Source organism: Antrostomus carolinensis, unplaced genomic scaffold, assembly GCF_000700745.2.
Source record: "Antrostomus carolinensis isolate BGI_N321 unplaced genomic scaffold, ASM70074v2 scaffold5379, whole genome shotgun sequence".
Lineage (NCBI taxonomy): Eukaryota > Metazoa > Chordata > Aves > Caprimulgiformes > Caprimulgidae > Antrostomus > Antrostomus carolinensis.
The window spans coordinates 37,504-61,006 of NW_010340519.1; the positions used below are offsets into that span (position 1 = coordinate 37,504).

Sequence of the window (23,503 nt, forward strand, 5' to 3'; positions counted from 1 at the left end):
CTTACCTTCTGCCAGTGAAGCAAAAGCATTGATGAGCCTTGCCATATACTGTCTGACTATTTCACTTTCGGAATGTAGTAATTTGAGGACACTTCTCTGGGAAAGAAAGCAAACATTAATAAAAACTCACCAAAGCAGGAAAAAACAAAGTTAGCCTTCTATGTTTTAAAAGCTTCACTAAATTTTCACAGCAAACAAACTTTGAATGCATATTAACATATTAAATAATGTCAATATGATTTAAAATTTCCCAGTTTCGTTTTTTATTGTCAAGGAGCTGAGGGAGAGATGGAAAATGAACAAATAAGCAAATTAGAGCTCCTCAGCTCAGTCTGTTAAAACATCATTAAGCTCCATGGTGTAGGGTGAGAATTATAATGAACCAACATAGTTATCAGTTAAAGCTGATATCTAAAATTAATATTTAGTCAATGATTACAAAAATCTGTTAATTTTGTTGATGAACTTAAATGCAGTAATGCTACCTCAAAAGGAATACTTTTGTTTGACAACTAAGAGTGTGGGAAAGCAGCTCAGTAACTTACCAAGAACACTACATTGCAAAATATTTTTAATCTCTTTTACTTCAGGCATTACTTCTACACAACATCACATACAAGTTGGAGGAAAATCTTTTCCAGCTGACCTGACAGTTGCTGTGGCAGTCTAGGAGGTCATTACTGATGTAGGCTTGCAGGACAGTGTCTCTCTGTTCTCCAGGATATGATGTTGTCAAGCGCTAAAATAAACAACAACATAAATAAACCAGTCAAATAAATAAATGATAATGTGAATTGAGGACCACTGAAAATTTGAAAGGTGCTGATACCACATAGTTGGGAAACCTCTTCTCCTGGGAAGAAGGAACTCAACCTCAGTGACCTAAGGGAAAAGGGAAAGAGATGAAATGAACTGATCTGACCTCAGCTCAGTAATACACTACAAAATTGTTACTTGGGAGTTGTCATCACTGTCCATAGAGGAAGGATACATCATCACTTTGCATAAAGTTAAAAAGCCCCTCTAATAGGTACAGATGTGGTGCTTTTCTAAAACATCTGGGACAGTACTGAGCTAGAAGAACCACTGGTCAGAAACAATGGATGTTTTTTTATGTGAAACTAGACAATGAAGTTTGATCAGAATTCCACTATTACCATCTGTCACGTGTCACTTTGAACCCATCAGCTTCCTTTTCAGCAAAGCAGGAAAATGTAACTTCCTGTTGTCACCTGTAATTTTTCTGAAATATCATTGCATGACCCGAGTTAACCAAAATGTAGGCTCTTGTAGAATATATTGATTATAAAGGAAAACTGGTGATTAGAATCAGGTATTTCTTTGATACAGCAATATTCATATAAATGTAAAACAAGGCAATACATGGAAAAAGGAACTCTCTAAAACAACAACAATTTCCTGGAAAACACATCAGAGATTACTTCCACTGAAGATCCTAGGAATTCCTATCTGGCTTTCCTCAAGTGGGGAGAGTACTGCTGTCTGGGCTTTCTTCATCAGATCAAGAGCCTCAGCAAGCTTCACTGACAAAGAGAGAAGTTGCCTATAATGCTGAACTAATCACCAGAACAATCATCTTGCTCACAAGATGGATTTTAGTTCTGGACCACTCCAAAAGGGACCTTATCTCTTTACTTCTGCGGAGGCCACCTCCCTTACCCAGCGCAGAGCCTGCAGTAAGAAGGCCTTGAGACGATCACTCCCTGTAATCAAATCTTTCTTCAGCTTCTCATAATCCAAAGAGGGCAACAATGGCACGTCCTGCACCTTCCTACAATGCAAACGGGAAAGACATTAATCAAAACTCTCTCTTCTTATTCAGCTGATGTTACTGAGGTGAGAGGAGCCAAAACAGGAAGTCTGCTTCAGGAAAAGAGCTTCCACATTTTCACACCTTTGTTGCTTCTATTACCACTATCATGTTAGAACAACAGACTTTTTAAACTTGGATTTATTTTTTTCAGGCATGCAGCTCATTTACCATAATAATTTGCAGACACTAAACTTTGACAACTTGATAATTGATGATCTGAGCTTTTTAGTGGCACAAAACAGTACAGTGACATCCTCCTTTCTCCTGTGTAGACCACAAGGGCATGAGGGCAGCAGCTTGTAGTCTTAGCACATGGTTATAAACACAGTAACAAGTTGCAGCTCCAACTTCACCTCTAAGCCCTCATGCACACAGAAATGTCTTCTCCAAGGCAAAGGTGGTAGGCTGAATGGATTTTACAGGCTGGACTATGCTGGCTTAACATAAGACTTAATACAGAACCACTTCCCATGCACCACTACTATCTTGCTATTTTGAGTTTTAATATTGCAACAGAAGTTTCACTTAGCGAAATTGTTTCCAGTCAATGCTTCAATTTTGATATTTAAATATATTCCACTAAACAATTTTTATTCCTATCTTCCTATCCTACCACTTTTCAAAACAAATTTTGTCATATGTATAATTGTTCCTTTAATTATCTTGTAAACAACAGAAGGATCTCAAAAATGTTGAGTGTCTCAAAAATTTAATAAAACCTTCACCTCAGATATACTGTCTCTATTTGATCTTATAAGCCAAAAGTCAGTCATAAAAAAATTAAACTTGAAGCACCCAAAACCCCACATTACTGATTCCCCCTCTTCCTGGATTTGTGAAGCAAACCAATAACAACAACAGTACTGTACCGTGCAGAAGCAGTAAAGAGAATACAGCAACCAACTCACAGGTGTGGAGTGGCAGAGTTACTGGATCAGCAACATCCGCTGAAATTCGGATGTTACTGAACCTGCCCGACAGGAGAATACAGATCACACAATATTTGTGTACAATGTTCACTGAGATCAGAGGAAGCACACAGAGGACGAGTGATTCCCATTTGCAGACAACTGGCAAGGCACTTCAGTTTACAACCCCCTCCTCCTCTTCTCTACATACAGAAGTGAAGCTCAGCAATAAATACTTACCCAGGGGCTAAAGATGCTCTTAACATAGTGGAAGCCTGGAAGAGAAAAAAGAAAGAAAAGAAGAAATCACAACAGATTAGTCCAAATTTCACACCAACAGTGTTACTAATTGAGGTCCACAGTGAATTCTCTCACTGAGGTTCTGCAGTTCTTTTCCTATAGAACCTATGTTGCAAAATAGAAACACAGCTAAAGAAAGAGAGGACTGCAGTATTTTTATCTCTTGTTCCTTCAAGTGTTTCACAGGTAAAAACCTCTTTTGTTGTGATTTGGCTATGTTATCTTCACTGTCATACTCCAAAAAGTACCTACACTTAAAGCATTTTAAAAAAATAAAGGGAAAAATGTGGGTAGAAACTACCATCTGAAGCCCACTGAGGAAGATGAAGAACTTGCTAAACATTTATTAACTTAAAAATTTTCATACCTTAAAGTTGCAATAATATTTCACTGGAGACCTAGCATTTATTGCTGCATCCAAATTTGCTATAGTTCTTTGCTTCAATACTAAGGTTATCAGAGTGCCTGGTGCTACTAATATATAATGATCATACATAACTGTTAATATATAAAGAAAAGACTATATATTCTAGTAGGGATAAAACCAATAAGCAACAGCATGCCGTTTCTCAGTGGTTCTGCCCAGGATAAGTTAATTTAAGCCTGGGCATGTCCTCTCTGGTGCAGTGTGACACCAGAGCATATGCAGGCACCACTGCTGAACAAGTCAAAACTTAAATATATCAACACTATATAAAAGTTGTCTGCTTCAGTAAATATTTTTTGCTAGAGCTAATTGTAGGTGAGCCAAGAAGCAGTGATTCTGGCATAGGAGTGCTTCATATCATGCATTCTGATGTCAACCACATGCCATATTCGCAGAATATTCAGTGTCATCTCTTTGTGTTGATCTCACCACTCACTTTCTAAAAAATCTCTCATTATCAGTTATGCCTTTAAAACCGGTCTTCTCTTCTAACCCAGCCTCTTTCAATGGGAGCTATATAATCAATGTCTATTGTCAGATTTAAAACTGAGGGATTTAAGAGACAAAAAGCATGAAATACCATAGAGAATATTGAATTACACCAGCTGACATATTCTTGAACACACTACCTCATGGATATCCTTCCTAATACAAGGAACTGCTCTCTTAGAAGTGAAATAAGCTTATACACACAGTGGAAAGCATTTTATATTATGTTTAAGTCAATGAATGACTTGTACACAACAGACAATTAACAGGCCATACACTTCAAAATTAACCTGTCTTGACAGCAGTTCTCAAATTATAGTTTATTTTACACAATAGAAAAAGTCTTTCAAGGTATTGTATCTACCTAAACTGTTTTCCCCTCATTTATTTGTATTCATTTTCCTTAGTATTTTTGATAAATATAAAAAGTTAAGTTTTGTTTAAACAAAACTGCTTTCCCAGGCAAAACCAATCATCTTCTACCTGGGAGCAATGAAATCTCAAATCATTTTTGTTGCCTTCCTCAGCACCCTTCTCCATTAAAGGAAATTGGGAAGAAAGTGGCTGTAGTATGTTAAGGACAGAGATTAAGAAAGGTAAGAAAGGACAGAGCCCTTGAAGATGAGATGGTAACACAAAGAACAGTATTGAGATAGAAATAGACCAGGTCTCTAAGAGTAAATAGATGTTCTCTCTGCTTCTCAGCAAAGTCCTTGTTACCCACCACTTCTTTGCTAGTTTGTCCTTTACTGCACCTTAATTTCTGAGTCTGACTATGGTCAGCACCACTGATAAGTGAAAGAATGCAACCACGCTACAGGCAGAGGTTTCCTTTCTTCATCTTCATGATTGTGAATAGTCATAAGCCATAAGGACTGTATCTGTCCAGTATCCGAGTAAGATATGGCCCTGGGACTCAGGAGATACGCTTCTAGTCCTCTTTCAGCTACCGCCTACAGACAGAATTTAAACTTGTAATTTCACATCTCTGGGCCTCAGTTTTTCTCATCTCAAAAGCAGATACAGCAGCAATCTCTCAAATAAGCTATTTTTTGAGATCTACCAATGAATGGCAGTGTGCAAGAGATGATACAAATTTTTATTTTACAATTAAGCAATCAAAAGCACAACCACCATAGCCAGAAAACCAATAGATTTAATGTTTGATTATGGCAGAATAAGTCTACAAAATAAGTTAACAACAGCTGATACAGTAATTTATTTAGGCCTCTATTTTAAGCAATTTTATGAGAACAAGGATTGCAGTAAAATATTGCTAGAGAATTATATTTTTTCACTGGGCATTTTTTGGCAGTTGTGCACCCCAGCCACTCCCCTGTGGCTCATAGGGCTTTGATTTCAGGGTCCACACTACTTCGGGCCAGACAGCTGAGGCACCCTGTGAAGCACACAGTCATGCAGCGTGCCAAGGGACAGCATCACACGCTCCTCATCTATTGCTAATTGGGTCTGAATAGATTTTCAGTCAGTTTAATTTCCAAACAAGTGACTCAAATACAGTACCACTGAGTGCTGATCATTCAATTTAGCATCCAGGCTACCTCTTGCCATAGACTCTCAACTTTTAATCTTTTTTAAAGAGGAAAGAATCATAGAATCATAAAGGTTGGAAAAGACCTCCAAGATCATCAAGTCCAACCATCAACCCAATACCACCATGCCCACTAAAACATGTCCTGAAGTGCCATGTCTACACATTTTTTTAACACCTCCAGGGATGGTGACTCCACCACTGCCCTGGGCAGCCTGTTCCAAGGCTTGACCACTCTTTCAGTAAAGAAATTTTTCCTAATAACCAATCTAAACCTCCCGTGGCACAACTTAAGGCCATTTCCTCTCCTCCTAAAGACATGCGGCACCTCAGACCCTTAGGGCTCCACTTCCTTGCCAGCCTTTCCCTTCCTCATACCGTGGCCTCTTCAGCTCTCCTCCCAGACTGCTGCCAGTCTGGTTGGCATCGCCCCTGCACCCACTCCTTGGCTGCTTTCGCCACCTCCTGCAGCAGCACCCGCATCAAGGAGTGTTTGTCCCAGCACAGAGCTCAAGCTGATACCTCCCAACAGGCCAGAACCATGTGTACCAAGCCCCACGCCTCATTTTTAATGCCAGCAGATTTGACCAGTTAGAAGCAGCAGTCTCAGCAACAGCAAGCACTGGATTATAGATTTGGCTGGAAATTAAGCCTGGGGAATACGACCCATGCTCTGCTGAAAATTTCATGGCTTCCTTCACACAAACATTTCTAATTAAAAGAGCAAAATACAGGCTCATCATGACATTTCATTTTAACTTGGTTTAATACTCTTATTCCTTAAGCAGAGTGCTATTCTCCACCTCACAAAGTGCCTTGCCCTACAGCAGCAAGGAAGGTAAATCCTCTTCACCAATTCCCTAGCAGGGAGCCCACCAAAGCAAGTGCACGTCAGCCTCAGCACCTCCTCTGGCATCTCATTAGGTAGTATTTGTTTGTTTGCTTCCATTTCTCCTCTTCGGGACTGATCTGAGATGTCCCAATCTCAGGATATTTACCCAGTTAAAGATCTTCATACAACCTTCCAGGTTGGGTGAGGCTTTGAGCAGCCTGGTCTAAGGAAGGTGTCCCTGCTGATGGCAGGGGGGTTGGAACTAGATGATCCTTAAGGTCCCTTCCAACCCAAACCATTCTATGATTCTATGATTCTATAATCTAAACCCCAAAAGCTGTGTTAAGCTCTAGTTCTTGACTTGCCATTAGCTTTAACAAAAGGAAAACTACACCTCAAATACAGCTGAGTCCTACAAATCAGCTCTTGGGCTTGCTTACATCAGCACACTTACTTCATTTAAGATATATAATCCAGCCAGTGGAAAAGGGTCATTGTCTTCACCATTATATTTGTACGCAGCAGATCCAAAGCCAAGCTTCCAGATGCATTACTTCTGTCAGGAGTGCCAGCTGAACCAGCCTTCACCCCTCTCATCACGCTGCTACCCCACAGAGCAAAAGGAAGAGATTCTCAGGAATAAAAACCTGCCCTACCATCAAATTAATAACTAAACTCTTTTTAAGTTCTTTGCAAAACTTTAGCTGTATGCTTTTAAAAAATGACTTCTATGTTGCAGATACATGTAAAAGCACAGAGCCTTTTAAAATTATTTTTAGGAACAAAGGCACACATTTAACTGAGAAAAAGGTTAACACTGAGGTCTGGAAGTGGGTAGAACAGAGCCCACTTTGGCCTTTTGGTTTTTTGATCCTCACAGATCCATTCTTCTCTTTCCTCCTGTTCATCCTCAAATCTAAATGCTGAACCCTTGATACCTTGTCATTTCTGTGGTAATACTGCAAAAACTCCATCTGTACTGTGTTTTCGAGAGAGAGAGTATTTGGATGCTAGAAAGTTGGGACTTATTTGTAACAGCTGCTTTTAAATAACTGGACAGGAGAAAGTAAAATCATCAGCACTGTGCATACATAGCCCTCAAAGCACTCTATACAAAGGAAATTCTTAATATTCTTATAAGGTTAGTAGAAACATTACGATCTTCACCTCCAGGTGATGAATCCAGGGCCACAGATTGAAAGGCAGACAGAGCCAAAGGCACTGCTGACAGGTAACTTCCTCATTACACATCCATCATGTCAACCACCAGATGATGCCTCAATCAGCCAAGTTTACATAGCTCCTCTTTACTATCAGTTTTCTTAGATTAAAAAGCATTTATTCCCAAGACCTCTCCCCAATCTTACCTTTCCTGGAACAGGTTAAATACCAATTCAAGCTTTTGAGTAACAATATTTCTTAAACTGCCAGTTAATGAAAAGAGTGTGAAGAACACGGGGCACACATGACTCATCTGCCATACATGAGTCCCAACATTCATGGATTTAATCTTGAACAAAACATTTTTCATGCAAAATCCAGCTTGAGACAGAACCATTTGTCATATCTGAAATACATGCAGAAACTATGTGTCTTAACAAAAGGAAAAGAAACAAACACAAGAAAACAGCAGCCCAAGCACAGCTCATTCTGGTAGGATCATGGGGCATGACTTATGTTTGTGTCAGTTCTTGCCAAAGCCAAACCAGGTGCCATATTAAGTCAAGTGATTCTGTCACGATGCAGATTAGCCACAGATGGCAGCCCTTCATTTTTGAAGGAAGCAAGGCATGAATACAGAGTGTGGAATAAAACAAAGATGTTCAAGGGGGAAAAAAAAAATTAAATCAATATTTATAAAAGAGAACAGATGCATTTCATGTGCAACCCAGACCACAATTGATTTTATCAAATACTGTAGCCCTGTATTCAAACCAATTCCACTTTGCTATTTGATGTATATATTCATAATATGCTGAAGACTAAAGCTGAAAGCCATATTCTGTCGTCAGTTACCACTCTAAAAATGTGCTATAAGAATTAGGTGTAAATTCAATGCAGATTCAGAACTAATAATCAGATATGTGATGAGTACCTGAAGAGTAAAACCAAAGTCTGAGCAAATTTGTGTATGTCATTAGAACTCACAAATGTATGTTGAGTTCATTTGTTCTATGCTAATAACAAAACGACTGCTACATGCAGCCTATGATGGGTTGGACTCTGAGCTTGTGTAACCTGGCAGGTCTACTGCAGCTATGCAAATTGATTTCATAAGATCTGCAAATGTTTTTAATTTCTTTTTTTTTTTTCTTACTTAAACTAGAGATATGCTGTTATGGAAACTTTCCACTTGGCATATAAAACAGGTTCTCTAAGACATCTGAAGCGTACATAAAAAAAGTCATACCATAATACTACATGATAATGTAATGACAAGACAAAATGTCAGAAAAAGTATAAAATACTGTATATAAGCAGTGAGAGGAGGCTGAAAGCTATCTATGTATTCAAGAAATAACTCAGAATTGGAGTCAGAAAGCTTTACAAAAATTTTATGAACAACTCTGCATTTTAAGTTACTACATTCTACATTGTATGAAGTTACATTTAACTAAAGCGACCTGTATAAAAGTAAAACCTTTCTTTAACAAAGGTAATTTAATTCATACTTTCTTATCTGTAATCAACGTTTCTCAATCTCAAAACAGACCAATATAAGAGGGAACAAAATGCTAAATGTCAAGCAAAAGGTGTCTATTGCCATTCACATCATCAACAGGAACAGGCTGATTGATACAGGTGACCTTTTAACACAGGTGAATGTGACAGTATTCTCTACATGAAGATAAAAATCAGCATGTAAGGAACAGTCCATTGCATTCAATAATTCAATAACTATTTCGCAAAACAAAATGTGATTTTAAGCGGGAAGCTGAGTGCCCACAGGGGTTACTGAAATTCCAGGTGAGGAATATGTTTGAAAAAAAAAAAAAAAAAAAAAAAAGTACAGTTTTTATTGAAAAGTGAGATCTTGTTTTATCCAAAAAAAGTAGAAAAATATAAATATGGATTATTTTAAAGCAGAATAATGACTGTCATTTTTCAGATTTGGTGTCAATCACTTTTATGAATTGATTACGTACTGAGTTACTTAGAAGTAAACTCATTTCCTCTCTTTGCAAAGAATGCACCGACTGTGGGCAAAATTAGATACTTATGGTGTACTTGTATTATTGCCAGAATACAAACTTCCATCTGGGTTACAGAAGTCACAGGCAGTACACAGAATACAGTTTTGCTTTTTCAGTTTTCAGCAAAAGAGGATCCATTTTAATTGTATGAAACAATTTGATAATCTCTACTATAGAGAGAAAGTTTCACTTTAAAAATTCAAATATGTAAAATAAGAAGCACCTCTGAAGAGCACAAGTCAATTTGCTGTATTATCTCAAGAATAACATTTACTCAAGGTGCTGTGGGATCAGCTGGTGTTGCCACACTTCAGAGACATCATATGCTACATACACTGATTTTCATGTGGAAGAAATAACTGCTTTCTGCATGTTATAAAGAAGCTGTGTTTCATATAAAAGTTGTGGACAAAAGCTGCTTTTTTGTTGACATGCTGTGTTACATGTATTAATTATGAAGCCATAAGGTTACTTAGAACTTCTATTCCATTCTCCATGCAGAAATCCCATGCCTTGCACATTTTTTGGCCCTTTATAAACCATACAGTTAATATCATGACAAGTTAAAAGGCATGGAAAATTGTTACGCATTGTGAAATGAAGAGAAATATAGACTGTGACAGACTGCAGCAGGCAATGTGAAAGGATATAAAGATATAGACACTTACATATCCGTCATCACAAGGGCTCATAGAGTAATATCCCTTTATGGGCAAACGGGCACACATTAAAATAAAGAAGATTAAAAAAAACACAAGTTAACAGAAATAAATTACAGAGAAATGCACAGTCCTAAAAACCCAGCAAATCAAAATTAGCTAAAAAATTAACAGACTATTAGTGCTGAAAAGTATAAGCACCTTCTTCCAATGCGTGTACTTTCATGTTTTAGAACTGAAATTGGTGTGTCTCTCTTGTGATATATTTACATCACAAGTTCTCCCTTGAACTCCTGGCAAACATACCTAATAATCTGCACATTATTCCATTATAGGTGTCAGAATAGCTATGTACCAACCACTGACAGGTTTATATGAATATATGATTTCTATTGTTCATTATACTGAAGCAGCTAAGAGAGAGATACCAATGAACATGATATTGATCAGAAGGTTTCCACGCTTGCTTTGGTTGCAGTTTCTCACTGGCACATAATGAAAGCTGAGAGACACAATTTAAAGTGTTTCAGCAATGTTATAAATTCCTCATCCCAAAAGGCTTCAAGGATAAACTAAGAAAAAGTCTCTGGAAGGAAACCTAAGATTTAGTTACTAAAATAAAAAATGGTAATAACTAATGGTTTGAGTAGTTTAGTATGAAATATGCCATGTTAGCTTTAATTAGATTAAAATATTTAACTTAGAACAGCTTTGTATCTAAAAATAACAATCTTAATTTGAAATAAAAGTACACAGTTCAACACAAGGAAACAGGACCAACGTCAATTATTCTGCTCCTAGTCTTTTAGTGCAAGCCTGCCAATACTTACATTAGGGGACATATTTGTGCAGGTGAATAAGCACTGTATTTAGCAGATTCCTCTTTAACAGACAAATACAGCCTAATACAACAGCCTTATAGAGAAGGTATAAGAAACTCTCACTCTTCACTGTGAGCAGAAAATAAAAGTTCTTTCTACTCTTTAACAAATTTTAAAAATCTGTTACTATTCTTTTATTACCATCACACTCAGAATTCCCTGATGTGAATAAGTATTTTAACTTTCATGGTACTATACACACACACAGACAGTTCTTGGCAAAGACATTTTAAAATTAAATTTAAGACAAAGGACAACATCAACAGAGACCAATAAGGGAGCAAAAGAAATCAGGACATAACCTGTATCATGATGAGAGGACATTTCAACACACATGTGACCTGAGGCAGTGAAAATGTATGTAGGCATCAAGACAAAGATTACATTAAAGGGCCCTTCCAACCTGGGCTGTTCTGCGATTCGAGGACAAGAAAAGGAAAAGTTTGTGGAAACCCCTACTGATGGCAACGCCGTACCTTTAGAGATAAGGAATTTATGCAAAAAAACCCCAAACCTGCCCAAGTTGCTGCAGGTAGTTGTATCACCTGCAGCAACTTATGAAAAAACCATCACATACCATATCAGCAGAAACTAAAGGACTTCTCTTTGCTTACATGAAGAGGTAGGCTTGTTTCTTCTTTGCCACTCATGTAAGTGGTAACATGAAAGAATCATCCCACGGACAGGGATGGAGAAGACTGATATATTTCACCCTAAGAAAAGTTTGCCTAGGGTAGATGCTGTTTGCTGTAATGTGCATATATTTTTAAATCAAAGAGGGTACATCCACATAATGCTTGGTGAATCCACTCTGAATGGTTCAGAGGAATTAAAAAAAACCCCAACAACTTCTGTTACCCTCTCTCCAAGGTTTCATGTGGTCTCCTGGTGCAGAAAGCTTTCACAATAAGAGACAGAATACCTGCCACCAACTATTACAGCTTGATGGCATGTTCACATTTGCAGTAAAAAGCATGTTTGAGGAAAAAAGCACAGACTAGTAAATTAAAAAAAAAAAAATCCTCCTTATTTAGTTTGTAAATGACAGCTTAACTTTACAGAAGAGCTGTTGCTTTTGTCCAGTGACAGAACTAAAAAAATAATTTTTCCACAGCTTCAAGAGTTGTGCCAAAAGAGACCTAACACTTGCAAGGGACATTAATTCAACTAATTGTAGCTACAGGTAAATATAATCAGCTCTAATAATAATATAGCTCTAAAAACATAATAGGCATTTATTCCATTCCATGACACAGGAGCAATATATGCAAACAACTGTACAGCTTTCTAGTCACAGAAAGATTCTTCAGTCGCTAACAAACACCTTGACTATCAACGGAGACTGTGCATCCAAAGAAGCGGTTCCTGTTTTCTCTTTAACCAAAAGTTTAGAGAATTGTATTACATTATCCCTAATCCAAGAAATACCAAGAAGATATCCAGCTTACTTGAATCGGAAAATCTATTGATGGGTTTAGGACTTGAGCTTATACTTGAGAGCTACTTTTGATTGGGAATGAACGTACAATGCTTCACTGATAAAAAGCCAGAATCCTCTTGGCTTCAAGATGTGAATTAAACAGAAAATTGGAGGCATCAAAAACTATAACCCATGCTTCCTACCCACCAGACAAACCACTATTAGAAAGGAAAAAAATAAAAGGTAAAACTCAAGTTATCTCTAAAGTATTAAAGATATAACTATTTAAACTATTTAAAACTATTCTTTTCAGACTTACCATAACCCACATCAGCTCTCTGTCCAAATGAACATTAGAAAGTCAGCAATCTGATTAAATCTTTGAATGAATGTTTCCTCAACTCGTCAGACCTGGTGCTCTGACCTCCTATTCTTAGATCCAGACCTTTTGCTTTGACAATTCTCTCAGGTTTCTTATCTCCCAATTCAGGACCACACATGTCAAATATCATGATGGAAGATGGCGATAACATTCAACTGCAGCTAGAAAAAAGCCTCATGGTAAAACAGGGTTTTAGAGAAGCCATGGAAACATCGCCCAACTGTAACATAGTAGTGTGGTCTCTCTCCCACTACATGCAGCAGATGCATCCTGTTAATGGATTGCAGATTAGGCTCACAGCCTGACCCATGAGGTCACAGAGCTGGCAAGAGGCATGAAGTTGCTCTGTGAAAGAATGAGATCCAAGTAAGATTACTGGAGAGCACAAAGCAACAGTGAACCAGAAGCCCTTGCTAAGTAAGATTTTGTAGATGTGATTACACTGGGAAGTCTTTTGGTTAAGAGACATCGTTGCCTCAGGTCTGAAAGCCAGTTTGGTAAGAAAGACTTGTTCTGGGATTTGTCTTCCCGATATGAATTTCTTCCAGCATGAAAGGACAGGCCTTCAGCCACAGCGGGGAGCAAACCAGGAAGCTGATGTTTGTACAATAACAGCACACATTAGTAAGTGATACATGCTACCTTTATTGTAATTTCAAAGCCTGACACCTCAGGGCTTTATATTACACAATACTACTTTCCTGACATTAAAAACTGAGCACAGAGTACAATGCACTGGGAACAAAATCAAGCTTGCAGACAAATAACGCTACCAAGGATATAATCCAGGGCATACTTTAACTTCCTTGGGCAATACTTCTTTTTTTTTCTTTTTTTTTTTCTTTTTTTTTCTTTTTTTAACAGCACTGGTATATCCTCCTTCTCAATATAATTTAAAATTACCAGTGTAGTGTAGCTGATTTAACAAAATATAGTGTAGAGCTCAAGTGCACCTCTCAGACAATCATGCAGCTTTAGCATTTTCAGCTCTCAGAACTTCCTCCGAAACCTAGATTGTCCCCCGAGTTGTGCCAGTACAGCTGACTGTGAACTCAAGCACCTCCTCTTTCCAAACTACACACATTCACTTATTTCCTAAGTAAAAGCAGTAGAAATTTAAGGCTGCAAGTCAGTACAACAAAAAAGTAATTTCCTTGCTAATGATCTTCTTTTCAGCTCATCTATTGAGATACTTACATGCCAAAACTAATTTATTTAAGCGTCTGGTCCTGACATCAGTGATGTCAGTGTGATAGGGTCAAATCTTGAATACTCAGGGCAAAGTAGGGAAAAAAACCCAACAAAACTGGTCACCATATTTAATGTCTGCCAAAACTCTTTAGATATTGACTCTTTTTCTTTTTATTTTTTTTTAAACACCTCACTTATCTTGCCTACACAGTGATCTAATGGTAAGGATGAGCAAAGGAGCTGCCCCTCTCCTAGCCTCTGCCCTCTGAAGTTATACAGGTGACTGCCTCTTACAGCAGGAGTTTTGTGACATGGAGTAGCTAGAAAGACCACTCTAGCGTCTCTAATTAGTTACGACCAAAAAGAGAAGGGACTCCAACACAAATCCAGCACAGATGCTGCAGACTCATGCTACTACTTAGTCTGGGTCACAATGCCTCCAGCTTTATTCCAAAACTTATGCAAAAACCTGAAACCACTTAAGGACAGAACAATAACATCTAAGTGTATAACTATTAGGTATTTGGAATCCTTGAAGAAAAAGTAACGGGATGCCTTAGTGGCCTAGTGGCAAACAGTCAGAATTCGGTTTTTAGTCCACCTCATCTGTCTTCCTGGATGAACAGAGTCAGGGAGTGGTTAGGAGTATTTTGGGATGATGAGGAAGGAGTCTCATTTTTCTTCTCAGAAGTCAGGCTATACATTTTTTTTCTTCTTAAACTTATTTGTGTTTCTACATTCTTGTTGTTTGTGTAATAAAACCAGAACTCTCTATAAGGGAAATAAATAAGAAAATGTGATCAATCAAGTGTGGAAAAAAGGATAAAATGAGGAGACCTGGTTATGATGCAGTGAAGGTCTACAAGCAAAGACTGTGATTAGCCCTCCAAAACTTGGCTAATGCTTCAGACAGCCTGAGTGTGTGGGTCTGCTTATAGAAACAACATTAGACTTCAACCACAGTAGCTACTATAACCTCACTGTCAAGGAGTGACCTAAATCAGTTGATCTAAACAGAATCAGTGCTATAGCTGTCATGGTCCTTCACTAGAGAGCTTTGCTGGCACAGCAATTACCTCAAATAGTGTGGTTAAAGGAGCCATAAAGTCACACAGAAATAGTTGTGCTAGTAAAGCCTAGTATAAAAATAGATACAACTGTGCCAGAAGAACACAGCTTTACTCAGCTTAACCTGGCTAATTTCAGACAGAAGGGAGGCAAAAATTTACCTCCAGGAGGGAAAAAAATCTACCACCGACAAATCCTCTCTCTCTGACCTATCTACATAGCTGGAGACTGTGCTGAAGTGGCCACACTGGCATAAGTATAGTGGCAAAGGCACTTCTGGAGTAGAAATACTTTTAGAGACATTTTTATAGAAGCAGGAGCGAATAAACATGATGCATAAGGTCAGCAATCATTTCATAGCTGAGCATCTTTTAGTAGAAGGAAACAGAGGAAGTATGGCTGCAAGAGATTTTGAGTGGTCACTTAATCAGTCCTGGAGGAGCAGCCAAGCACCCACCGTTCCTGGTCAATGGTAACTGTTTGTCTACCTTGTTTTTAAAAACCTCCAGTGACAGAGATTCTGGTTGAAATACTGTGTTTATACGCTGCTGCTTACCCACTTCTTCAATGATCACTTATTGTTCTTAAAACTCTTAAAAGTCTTTTTTTCACAGAGAAGGAAACAGATGCCTATACCTTAGGGCTAAACCATACAAGGACAGATGTTTATGCTAAAATAGCATATGTGATAGGGGTACAGAAAGACATATGCAGTCTAGCAATAATCCACCCAGCTTTTATCAGCAAAGACACAGAGTCAGCCACTTCTGCACTCTGTCTGCTAAGTGGATAAAGGAACACATCAGCACCCTGCATAAGAATGACACTCTTCCCTCTGCCCGCTTCCCAAAAGGGTTCAAGAGATCAGAGGATCAACTTATGATAGAAAGAAAAGAAATAAGAGTGAAACTCTAGTGGGTAAATAGAGCACCTTGAAAGCACAGGAGAAAAAGAAAAGCCTTGATGCAGGCAGAGAGCAGGAACAGAGAGAAGAAGGCATGTGGCTGTACAGAATGGATGACCTCAGTACAGGGAAGGGGAGCTGGGAGACACACACAACACTAACATCAGATGGCAAAATGTGGAAGACTACTGGGGTACATAAAGCATTACCTTGGAAAGCCATTGGCAGGGAAAAAGGGAAGACCCTTGAAAACTGTTGGTTAGAAGAAAGATGAGGGGTTACATTACGGGGTGGGAGATGGCATAACCATGCACCATGGATATGGTGCAAATCTGAGGAAAGAGGAGTTACAGACAGCCCCTAATGTCGAGGTAGCAGACAAACAGAGATCCTGGTTCCTTCCTGAAACCCTGGAATATGCAGCCTGCAAAAGCTGCTAAGAGGGCACCTCCTAAATACATTGCAAGTCAAAGAAAGGAGCTCTGACTATTAACAGGGAACTGATGGCATTTAAAACAGCTAGAAGAACAAAGAGGAATAATATTTATCTCTGAAAATACTAGCACATAGAAAAGGGAACATTTTTATTATCTTCTCATCTTTCTGTAACAGATTTTCAAGAGGAACAAAATGTACCCATAGTGTCATTGTTATTAAAAACTTTGGCTAGAATAAGGAGCAAGAATCTTATTTTCTTGTCTTGTTTGTCCTTTGACACTTCACAAAGCTCTCCTACTACAAAGTTAAGTATATACATGAATGTCTGCCATGGCAAAAATAACAAGCACAGTTCATGACTTTGGCTTGTCTTTGTAAAGCAGTGGCAGAAAACTTTTTAATATTAAAATGTTTTCATGCAGTTTTAATGTTAATGCTTAAGTGAAAAATCTGAACAAGCTAGGTATTAAAAAAGGTTGTATCACTGAACAGCTCTGACACTATCATTAAGTCATTTAAAATTTCACACCCCCAGGCACAGTTTCACAGACACTAGAAACTATCCTAAGAGAAGCTCCCTCTCCATTTAGGCAGAAGAGATTGAGCAGAACATTAATGGGCACAAGCAGCTGGGTCTACTGCAGCCATCTGAAAAGGAACAAGAGGCTGGTGCAGTGGGAAGGAAAAAACCCTAGGGATCCTGAGCTGCTTATCAATAAGATCAAAGATCCTTAGATATGGGATTAAAGCCCACCATGTAAATCAACAAGGTGGCTTAGGTGTATCATCTAACTGCCCATCTATCAAGAAGCTCTTACAAAAAAGGTAAGTTCTCCCTTCCTCCTCTTTTCCCCATTCTCACAGTTCTGTCTGATGCTTCTCCTTTAGCTGGCTAAGCCAGTTCACTCTCGGGTTATAGGAGCATCACTGACAGCAGAAAGGAACAGAGCATATGTCCAGAGCTGAGCAACACCACCACTTCTTTTTAGCTAAATTAAATTGGCTAAGATGTGCCATCAAACTGCACTCAGGACATTAGATTTAAGGTTGGTTGGTTTGTTTTTTTAAACATTCAGTTAGCATTTTAACCGATTACTGTTATCATAGCAACAGAATTAATTATACTTATGCAGCCACAACTGCATAACTCTGTCATTCACCAGCACCTGAGATCAACAAAACCTTATATATTGCCATATTCTTATACTAGCTTGGACACATCATGTTTTATCTTCACTATCTCACATTCATTGTTCAATATACAGCTTAAGTGGTATTGTCTTTTGAATTAGTTACTGTAAAAACCCAAAACATTAATACTTACAGTTCCAGGCCTTGTGAAGTCAATACTTTGTGCTACACTTTGTCTCATCTGATTGCTAAACAAGCGAACACAAACACTTTGAAGATACTCTGGTGTGATCTAAAAAGCAGGAAACATAAAGAGAGAACAGGATTATAAAAAAATGTACACTTTCTACCAGCCAAGTGTTTCTATACAAAGGTTTGTCAGGAAACAGAGAACAGGATTATAAAAAAATGTACACTTCCTACCAGCCAAGTGTTTCTATACAAAGGTTTGGGGTTGGTTTTTTTTTCCCTAAAGAGGGCAAGAAATCACACACCTGAGACTGATGCAAGCACAAGGTATGTACTGCAACTACAGTCCTGTTCAGAAATTAATAAAATCGTAAACTTTTTTAATCTGGGAATAGTTATGCTATTCACAAGACTAACATTAAACACTTTCAAAGGGTCTAGAAGAAAAAAGAACTTGTCACGTCTGTGTATGCATACAGATTTTCCTCAATCAAAAGGTAAGTTGTCCAACAGTAAGTATGAAGCAGTTTTGTGCTTTAGACTCAAACAATGATATGCTGATGTGTTGTCTAAGAGCAGAACTTACACAACTGTCTTGTACAGCAGAGAGAATAAATGTGAATTACATGAATAGCACTTTGTGTCTCAATGCAAAAATATCTCAGCACGTTTAGGTTTTTGTTTTGGGAAATCTACACCACAATAGAACTGCTTAATTTCAGAACAGTTATTACCTTCCCCAGAACAGAGGTGAGAGGACCGAGATCACAGAAATGGGAATGGAGTCACTTCTGATATTCCCAGACTTACAGCGAGACAACAAAACCCTTCAGATTCAGAATGCTGTAACTGCAACATGATTTTATCACTCTGGGGTTAGAAAGGACAGAAACCAAGATTCAAAACGAAAGAGCACCCTCAGCTGGACACACTTGGGAAGGATGAAATGACTGTCCAGCACAAGGCTTACAAAGGAAATTAGACAAGCATCTCTAACAAGGATAACCAGTGCCTGGTTTTTCCACCACAGAAGACAAGAGGATATCACCTTGGAGAGGACTGAAGTGTGAAATGGGAGGCAGCAAAGAAATTACTGTGTGTTTCTTATTGTTATCAAAGGTCACGTGAATAGACAACTTTCCTAATCTGCTGTAAAGCAAAATCCACATCTACATGAAAATTCCCCCCTGCAGTAATGATGTGAGCAGACAGTGATCCCAGATGCAGAGAAACAAACTACAAGATGTTCACACCAATGACAGGAGGAAGGTACATACTGATTTGTTAGCAAACAGCACAGGAACTGCTAGGTCATTCTCCCTGCTAACAATTCACAGCTCCTTTAAAAAGCATCTACAGGCCACTAACATCTGCCACAAGAATAATCATCAGGTTACACAGAAGTTAGAGTACAGAGAGATATATATGCTCACAGAGAAGACATAAAAGATGGAGCGTAAAATAATCTCTGTATAAAAATAAAAGTTGTACCTTCTCCAGTCACACACGTGTGGCCTGTTTCACACAGTGAATAACTCATTCACTTCTACCCCAGTTCCCTTTACCAATTAAATTAACAAGTTCAGCTTAGCAAAACAGAGAGCAAAGCTTTTCCTCACCAAAATGTTGGATGAGAAGATTTGTTTCCACCACACTGTAACTTAAAACAGACCTGGCAGCAGTTTTATATATACAACAACCTCTGATGGGCTGGATTGCAATCAGTAATCACACAAATGCTCTCTAATCACTGCTGATCCCAAAGCTCAAAAGGAGACTCACAAGAGACCTGAGATGTCTTGGGAGATGGTGATAGTTTCTTCAAGATTTCTGAGTCAGCACAATTCAAACCATCCTCTGCACTATCTTTATCCTTGTACACAGGGGCAATGGAAGAATCTCTCATCCAAAATGCTGTGTTTCATTAGTAGAGAGACACAATACTTACAGAAATGCTGGTAACTGCAAAGCTTAATTCACATTTTAGTGGCATTCTCCCTCCATTTTCTGGGGGGTGGGGGAGCAAGTACACATATGAGCCATCTCTTACCATCTTGCCATTGACTGTGGCCTCCAAGGAATCCACCAGCTCTGCAGTAACTCCAATGAGATTATGGTATTCCACCTGCATTTTGTTAAATCGTTTCAGGTAGGTCATGGTCCTGTGCTCAGATTCCACTAACTGTTGATGAAGATGTTGCAACGTTTCTGTCGAGAGAATAATAAAAAAGAAATAACATCACCTTTTCAACTGAACGGACAAAAGAACCCACAAGCATTTTTACTTCTGAAGGGACAACTTCAACTGCTGCTGTGGAATTACTTTTATCTGAGGGACAGAATTTCACTGCAAGGATAATTCCACACTGCTAGTGTGATTTCATTTTGTTGCAACAGCTACAGGTATTTATTTTGCCTTCATTGCCCAAAGAAACAATTGCTTCACAGTTACAGCAGCAATACAACTATTAGACAGTGAACATCACTGAGTACATTTGTGAAGAGGATGCTGTTTTAAAGGTCTATTAATACAAGAAGTTCCACAGTATTAGAGACAAAATGAGGCTGTAGGCATCGAATCAGAATAACATATGACAAAAATGCAGCTCAGACTTGGTTAACTGAACTTGCTACCTGCAGATGAGATTCATGCACTACTGTTTACATTCACTCAAGTAACAGTGGGTAAAAAAACATTATCACACTGAGCAGCTGGAAAGGTCAAGCAGCCACTTCAAAATTAAACAATAAAACAGGAGAATGCCAGTACCTAGAAACTGATAACAGTGTTTGTTAGGTTACACTGTGAGGCTGGGTGTTTTCTCCAGTTAATTTATAGAAATAGACCACTGATATTTAGGTTATACAGTGGTTTGCTTGTTTTAAAGTAAATACTAAGTCTTCCATCTTTTGAGGAAAATGGTACAACTCACGGAAAAAAACCTCAAAAACCCAACATTCAAGTTATCCACTTCCATCTGCTATTAAAATATTCACTGAATTCTTCCAAGTTGTAGGGAATTCTCTAATTCATTCTCTACATCTACACAAAATTTTTCAGGTGATTCCATCATTTACTGGTTGATGGTAAGCTATATTCGTTACTTTTAGTACCTTCAGTTTCTGAAAATAACTCAAATTTTTCTTTCATTTCTGTTTAAATTTTTTAAAAAAATAGTTACATTCCTAATACATTTTGTTCCTTCAGGTTCAATTACTTTAGAGATGAAAGAAGCAAACTAAGCACCAAAATCTGTATCCATCCCAGTTTCAGACCTAGCCAAATAAGTGTTCTACATGGAAGTCAGGCAAGGAATCTGGAGCCGTGTACCGCAGTGCACATCTTCATGACTGGACAAAACTATGAAGGGAGGCACAATAATTCTATTGTTACTTCTGATGTTTATGTATTTTTCTAGAACATTATGTTTTAAATTAGTTTGCTGAGAAGCCAGTATTGCTCTAGTGTTGTGAAAATGGCATTATGCCCATCTGCAAACAGACTGAATATTTACCACAGGACTTTCTGTTAAAGAATCAGTTTGACTACAGAGTTTCAGACAGAAGCAGGATTCGTTTTCACAGGTTTAAAAATTTCTTGGGTTGGAGTAGAGCATTCCAAACAGCCCAATATGACATAGTTTAGGTCCAAATAGACCCAAAGGGAAGAAAAACAAAGGAAGTAGGTAAGCAACTCAGGCATGAACCTCTGCTGTGCCACGGCAGCTGGCATAGGGGTGGTAACCTTCCGCAGAGGGTAAAATGGAAATGCCGTGTTAGCGCCACAGCCTACCTGGTAGAACCTTCACAAATCATATTCTACAACAGTCATCTAGTTACATTGCAGGTGGTGATGTATCAATGCACAAATATCTGCCAAACAACATCCGACAAACCGCTTCAAAAAGCAATAAACACAAGGACATAAGAGATGCAAAACTGCCAGAAAAACAGTATTCAAACAGAAGCGTCCATAACGCTTTTGTTACCAACGGAAAAGATCAAAGTCATAAGACAGCTCTATGAATTCAGATGTTGGAAATTGCTTTAAAAACTTGTCACATTTTGTGGATTTTTAGGATTTCTGAAATTGGCTACTTTTATCCCATTTATATTACAAGCAGTAGGTGGCAGAACAGATTATTTGTACTTTCAGAAAATTTAGCAAAACTGTATTTTTAATGGGATCTTTTAGAGAAAATGCACATTAATAGACTTTAGCTATAAACTTTAGCTATAAATTCAGAGTCTTAAAGCCTGGAATACAGAGAAGGCACATTTTCTTACTTCTAATCTGTCTTTTTCAAAATCTACGAGTTAAGGGAAAAAAAAAAAGACAGTTATTTTACTCTCACAGCCACCTTCTCTCTCTCAGAACAGCTGCTTTCTGAGAACCATTCGTGAATCACAACATTCTGCACATGCAGGATTTGTGACTGACACCTAATATCAAACTGTAAATCAAGCCACCCTAATGATATTTTTCTTATACTTTCTAGGAGGGAGCCAAAACATGGCTATGAAATAGGGTATTTCACACCCAAAACAGGGTATGAAATAACAACAGAAGCTGTGACAAGCCACAGATCCTGTACAAATCCAGCAAAATGCACTTGGGGGGAGGGGGGGAAAGAACACTAGAACAGCTCCCAGTAACATTAAATAATGTTGCTCAGAGCACCAAACCTTCTACAAGTCTTTAAGCTGTTAAAACCATCTCAACTACAATCCATATTCATAAACTTAAAAATCAGAAGAATTAGACAGCTTCCAAAGACAACCCAAATAATTCTTCTTTGATAATAATAATTCAACTTTGATTTTATTTTTATTCCACAGCCATCACTGCTAAACTGCTACCACAGCTTTAATATGACAGTTCCAAAACAAGAATATTTTTCTAAACTAATAAAGATTCTGAGAGCAACCATTGTACAAAACTAGCCACTCTTCAGCACTTTATTCCTTTGCCTAGATGAGCAAATTGAAATAAATTTTTATTTAACTGTGATACAACACATTTGATTCAGACATTTCCAGTGGATGTATCTAGAGCATGACTTTCACTCAGAGGAAAGTTGGAAGCACCAAGTCATAAAACATAAACCTACTCATATGCTTGCTTTTCACAGCCCAGTGGGGAAAATTTCCAGTTATGAAAACTTGTCTTAAAAAAAGGAAAAACTACATAACGAAGGCTCAATCCAGCATGAGTGCTAGTCTTGGCAACTGAGAATCAGGGTCCAATTTATCCCTTGCCTGTTAAACCCAGGGATTATCAATTATAAACATTGGTCTTTACTGAGAAAAGAGAGTCAAAGAGAGGAATCACTAAGTCTTGCCATATCTTGCATTTTTTTATATCACTATCTTTTACACATAAGTAATTTTACTATAAAAGGAAAAATATTACATTAAAGTTTCTCTTACTAAAAGGGCAGTAGGAGCTTTCATCATTGACATGTAGCTGACCCAAGTACAGTTGGCTGTTGGAAGAGCTGGTCCTGTGCTGCTCCACTTCCCCCTTACATTCCTGCCATATCCCATAACCAGTAACAGCATTTGTGCAGACAAATCAGAGAGCGACCATTCCACGTAAAAACTGGAGTTGCTTGTTTAAAATGTTAAATCATTGCTATCTGAGTTAAGATTGGGGAAAAGGAAAGAGTGCCTTTTCAGAGGCAGTTAAGTCACCTTTCAATAG

The 23,503-nt window shown here is 38.1% G+C and overlaps 1 protein-coding gene across 1 annotated transcript in view; it reads right to left on the minus strand.

The window, feature by feature from the left end:
* ARMC9 (armadillo repeat containing 9) overlaps positions 1-23,503 on the minus strand; it is a 65,705-nt gene that overhangs the window by 32,461 nt on the left and 9,741 nt on the right. Inside the window, exons 7-13 of the mRNA XM_010176158.1 lie at positions 19,850-20,007; positions 17,804-17,902; positions 10,205-10,240; positions 2,983-3,017; positions 1,681-1,792; positions 647-739; positions 6-96 (exon numbers count right to left, since the gene is read on the minus strand). Of these exons, the coding sequence (XP_010174460.1) occupies positions 6-96; positions 647-739; positions 1,681-1,792; positions 2,983-3,017; positions 10,205-10,240; positions 17,804-17,902; positions 19,850-20,007 (624 nt within the window). The remainder of the gene's footprint in view (positions 1-5; positions 97-646; positions 740-1,680; positions 1,793-2,982; positions 3,018-10,204; positions 10,241-17,803; positions 17,903-19,849; positions 20,008-23,503) is intronic.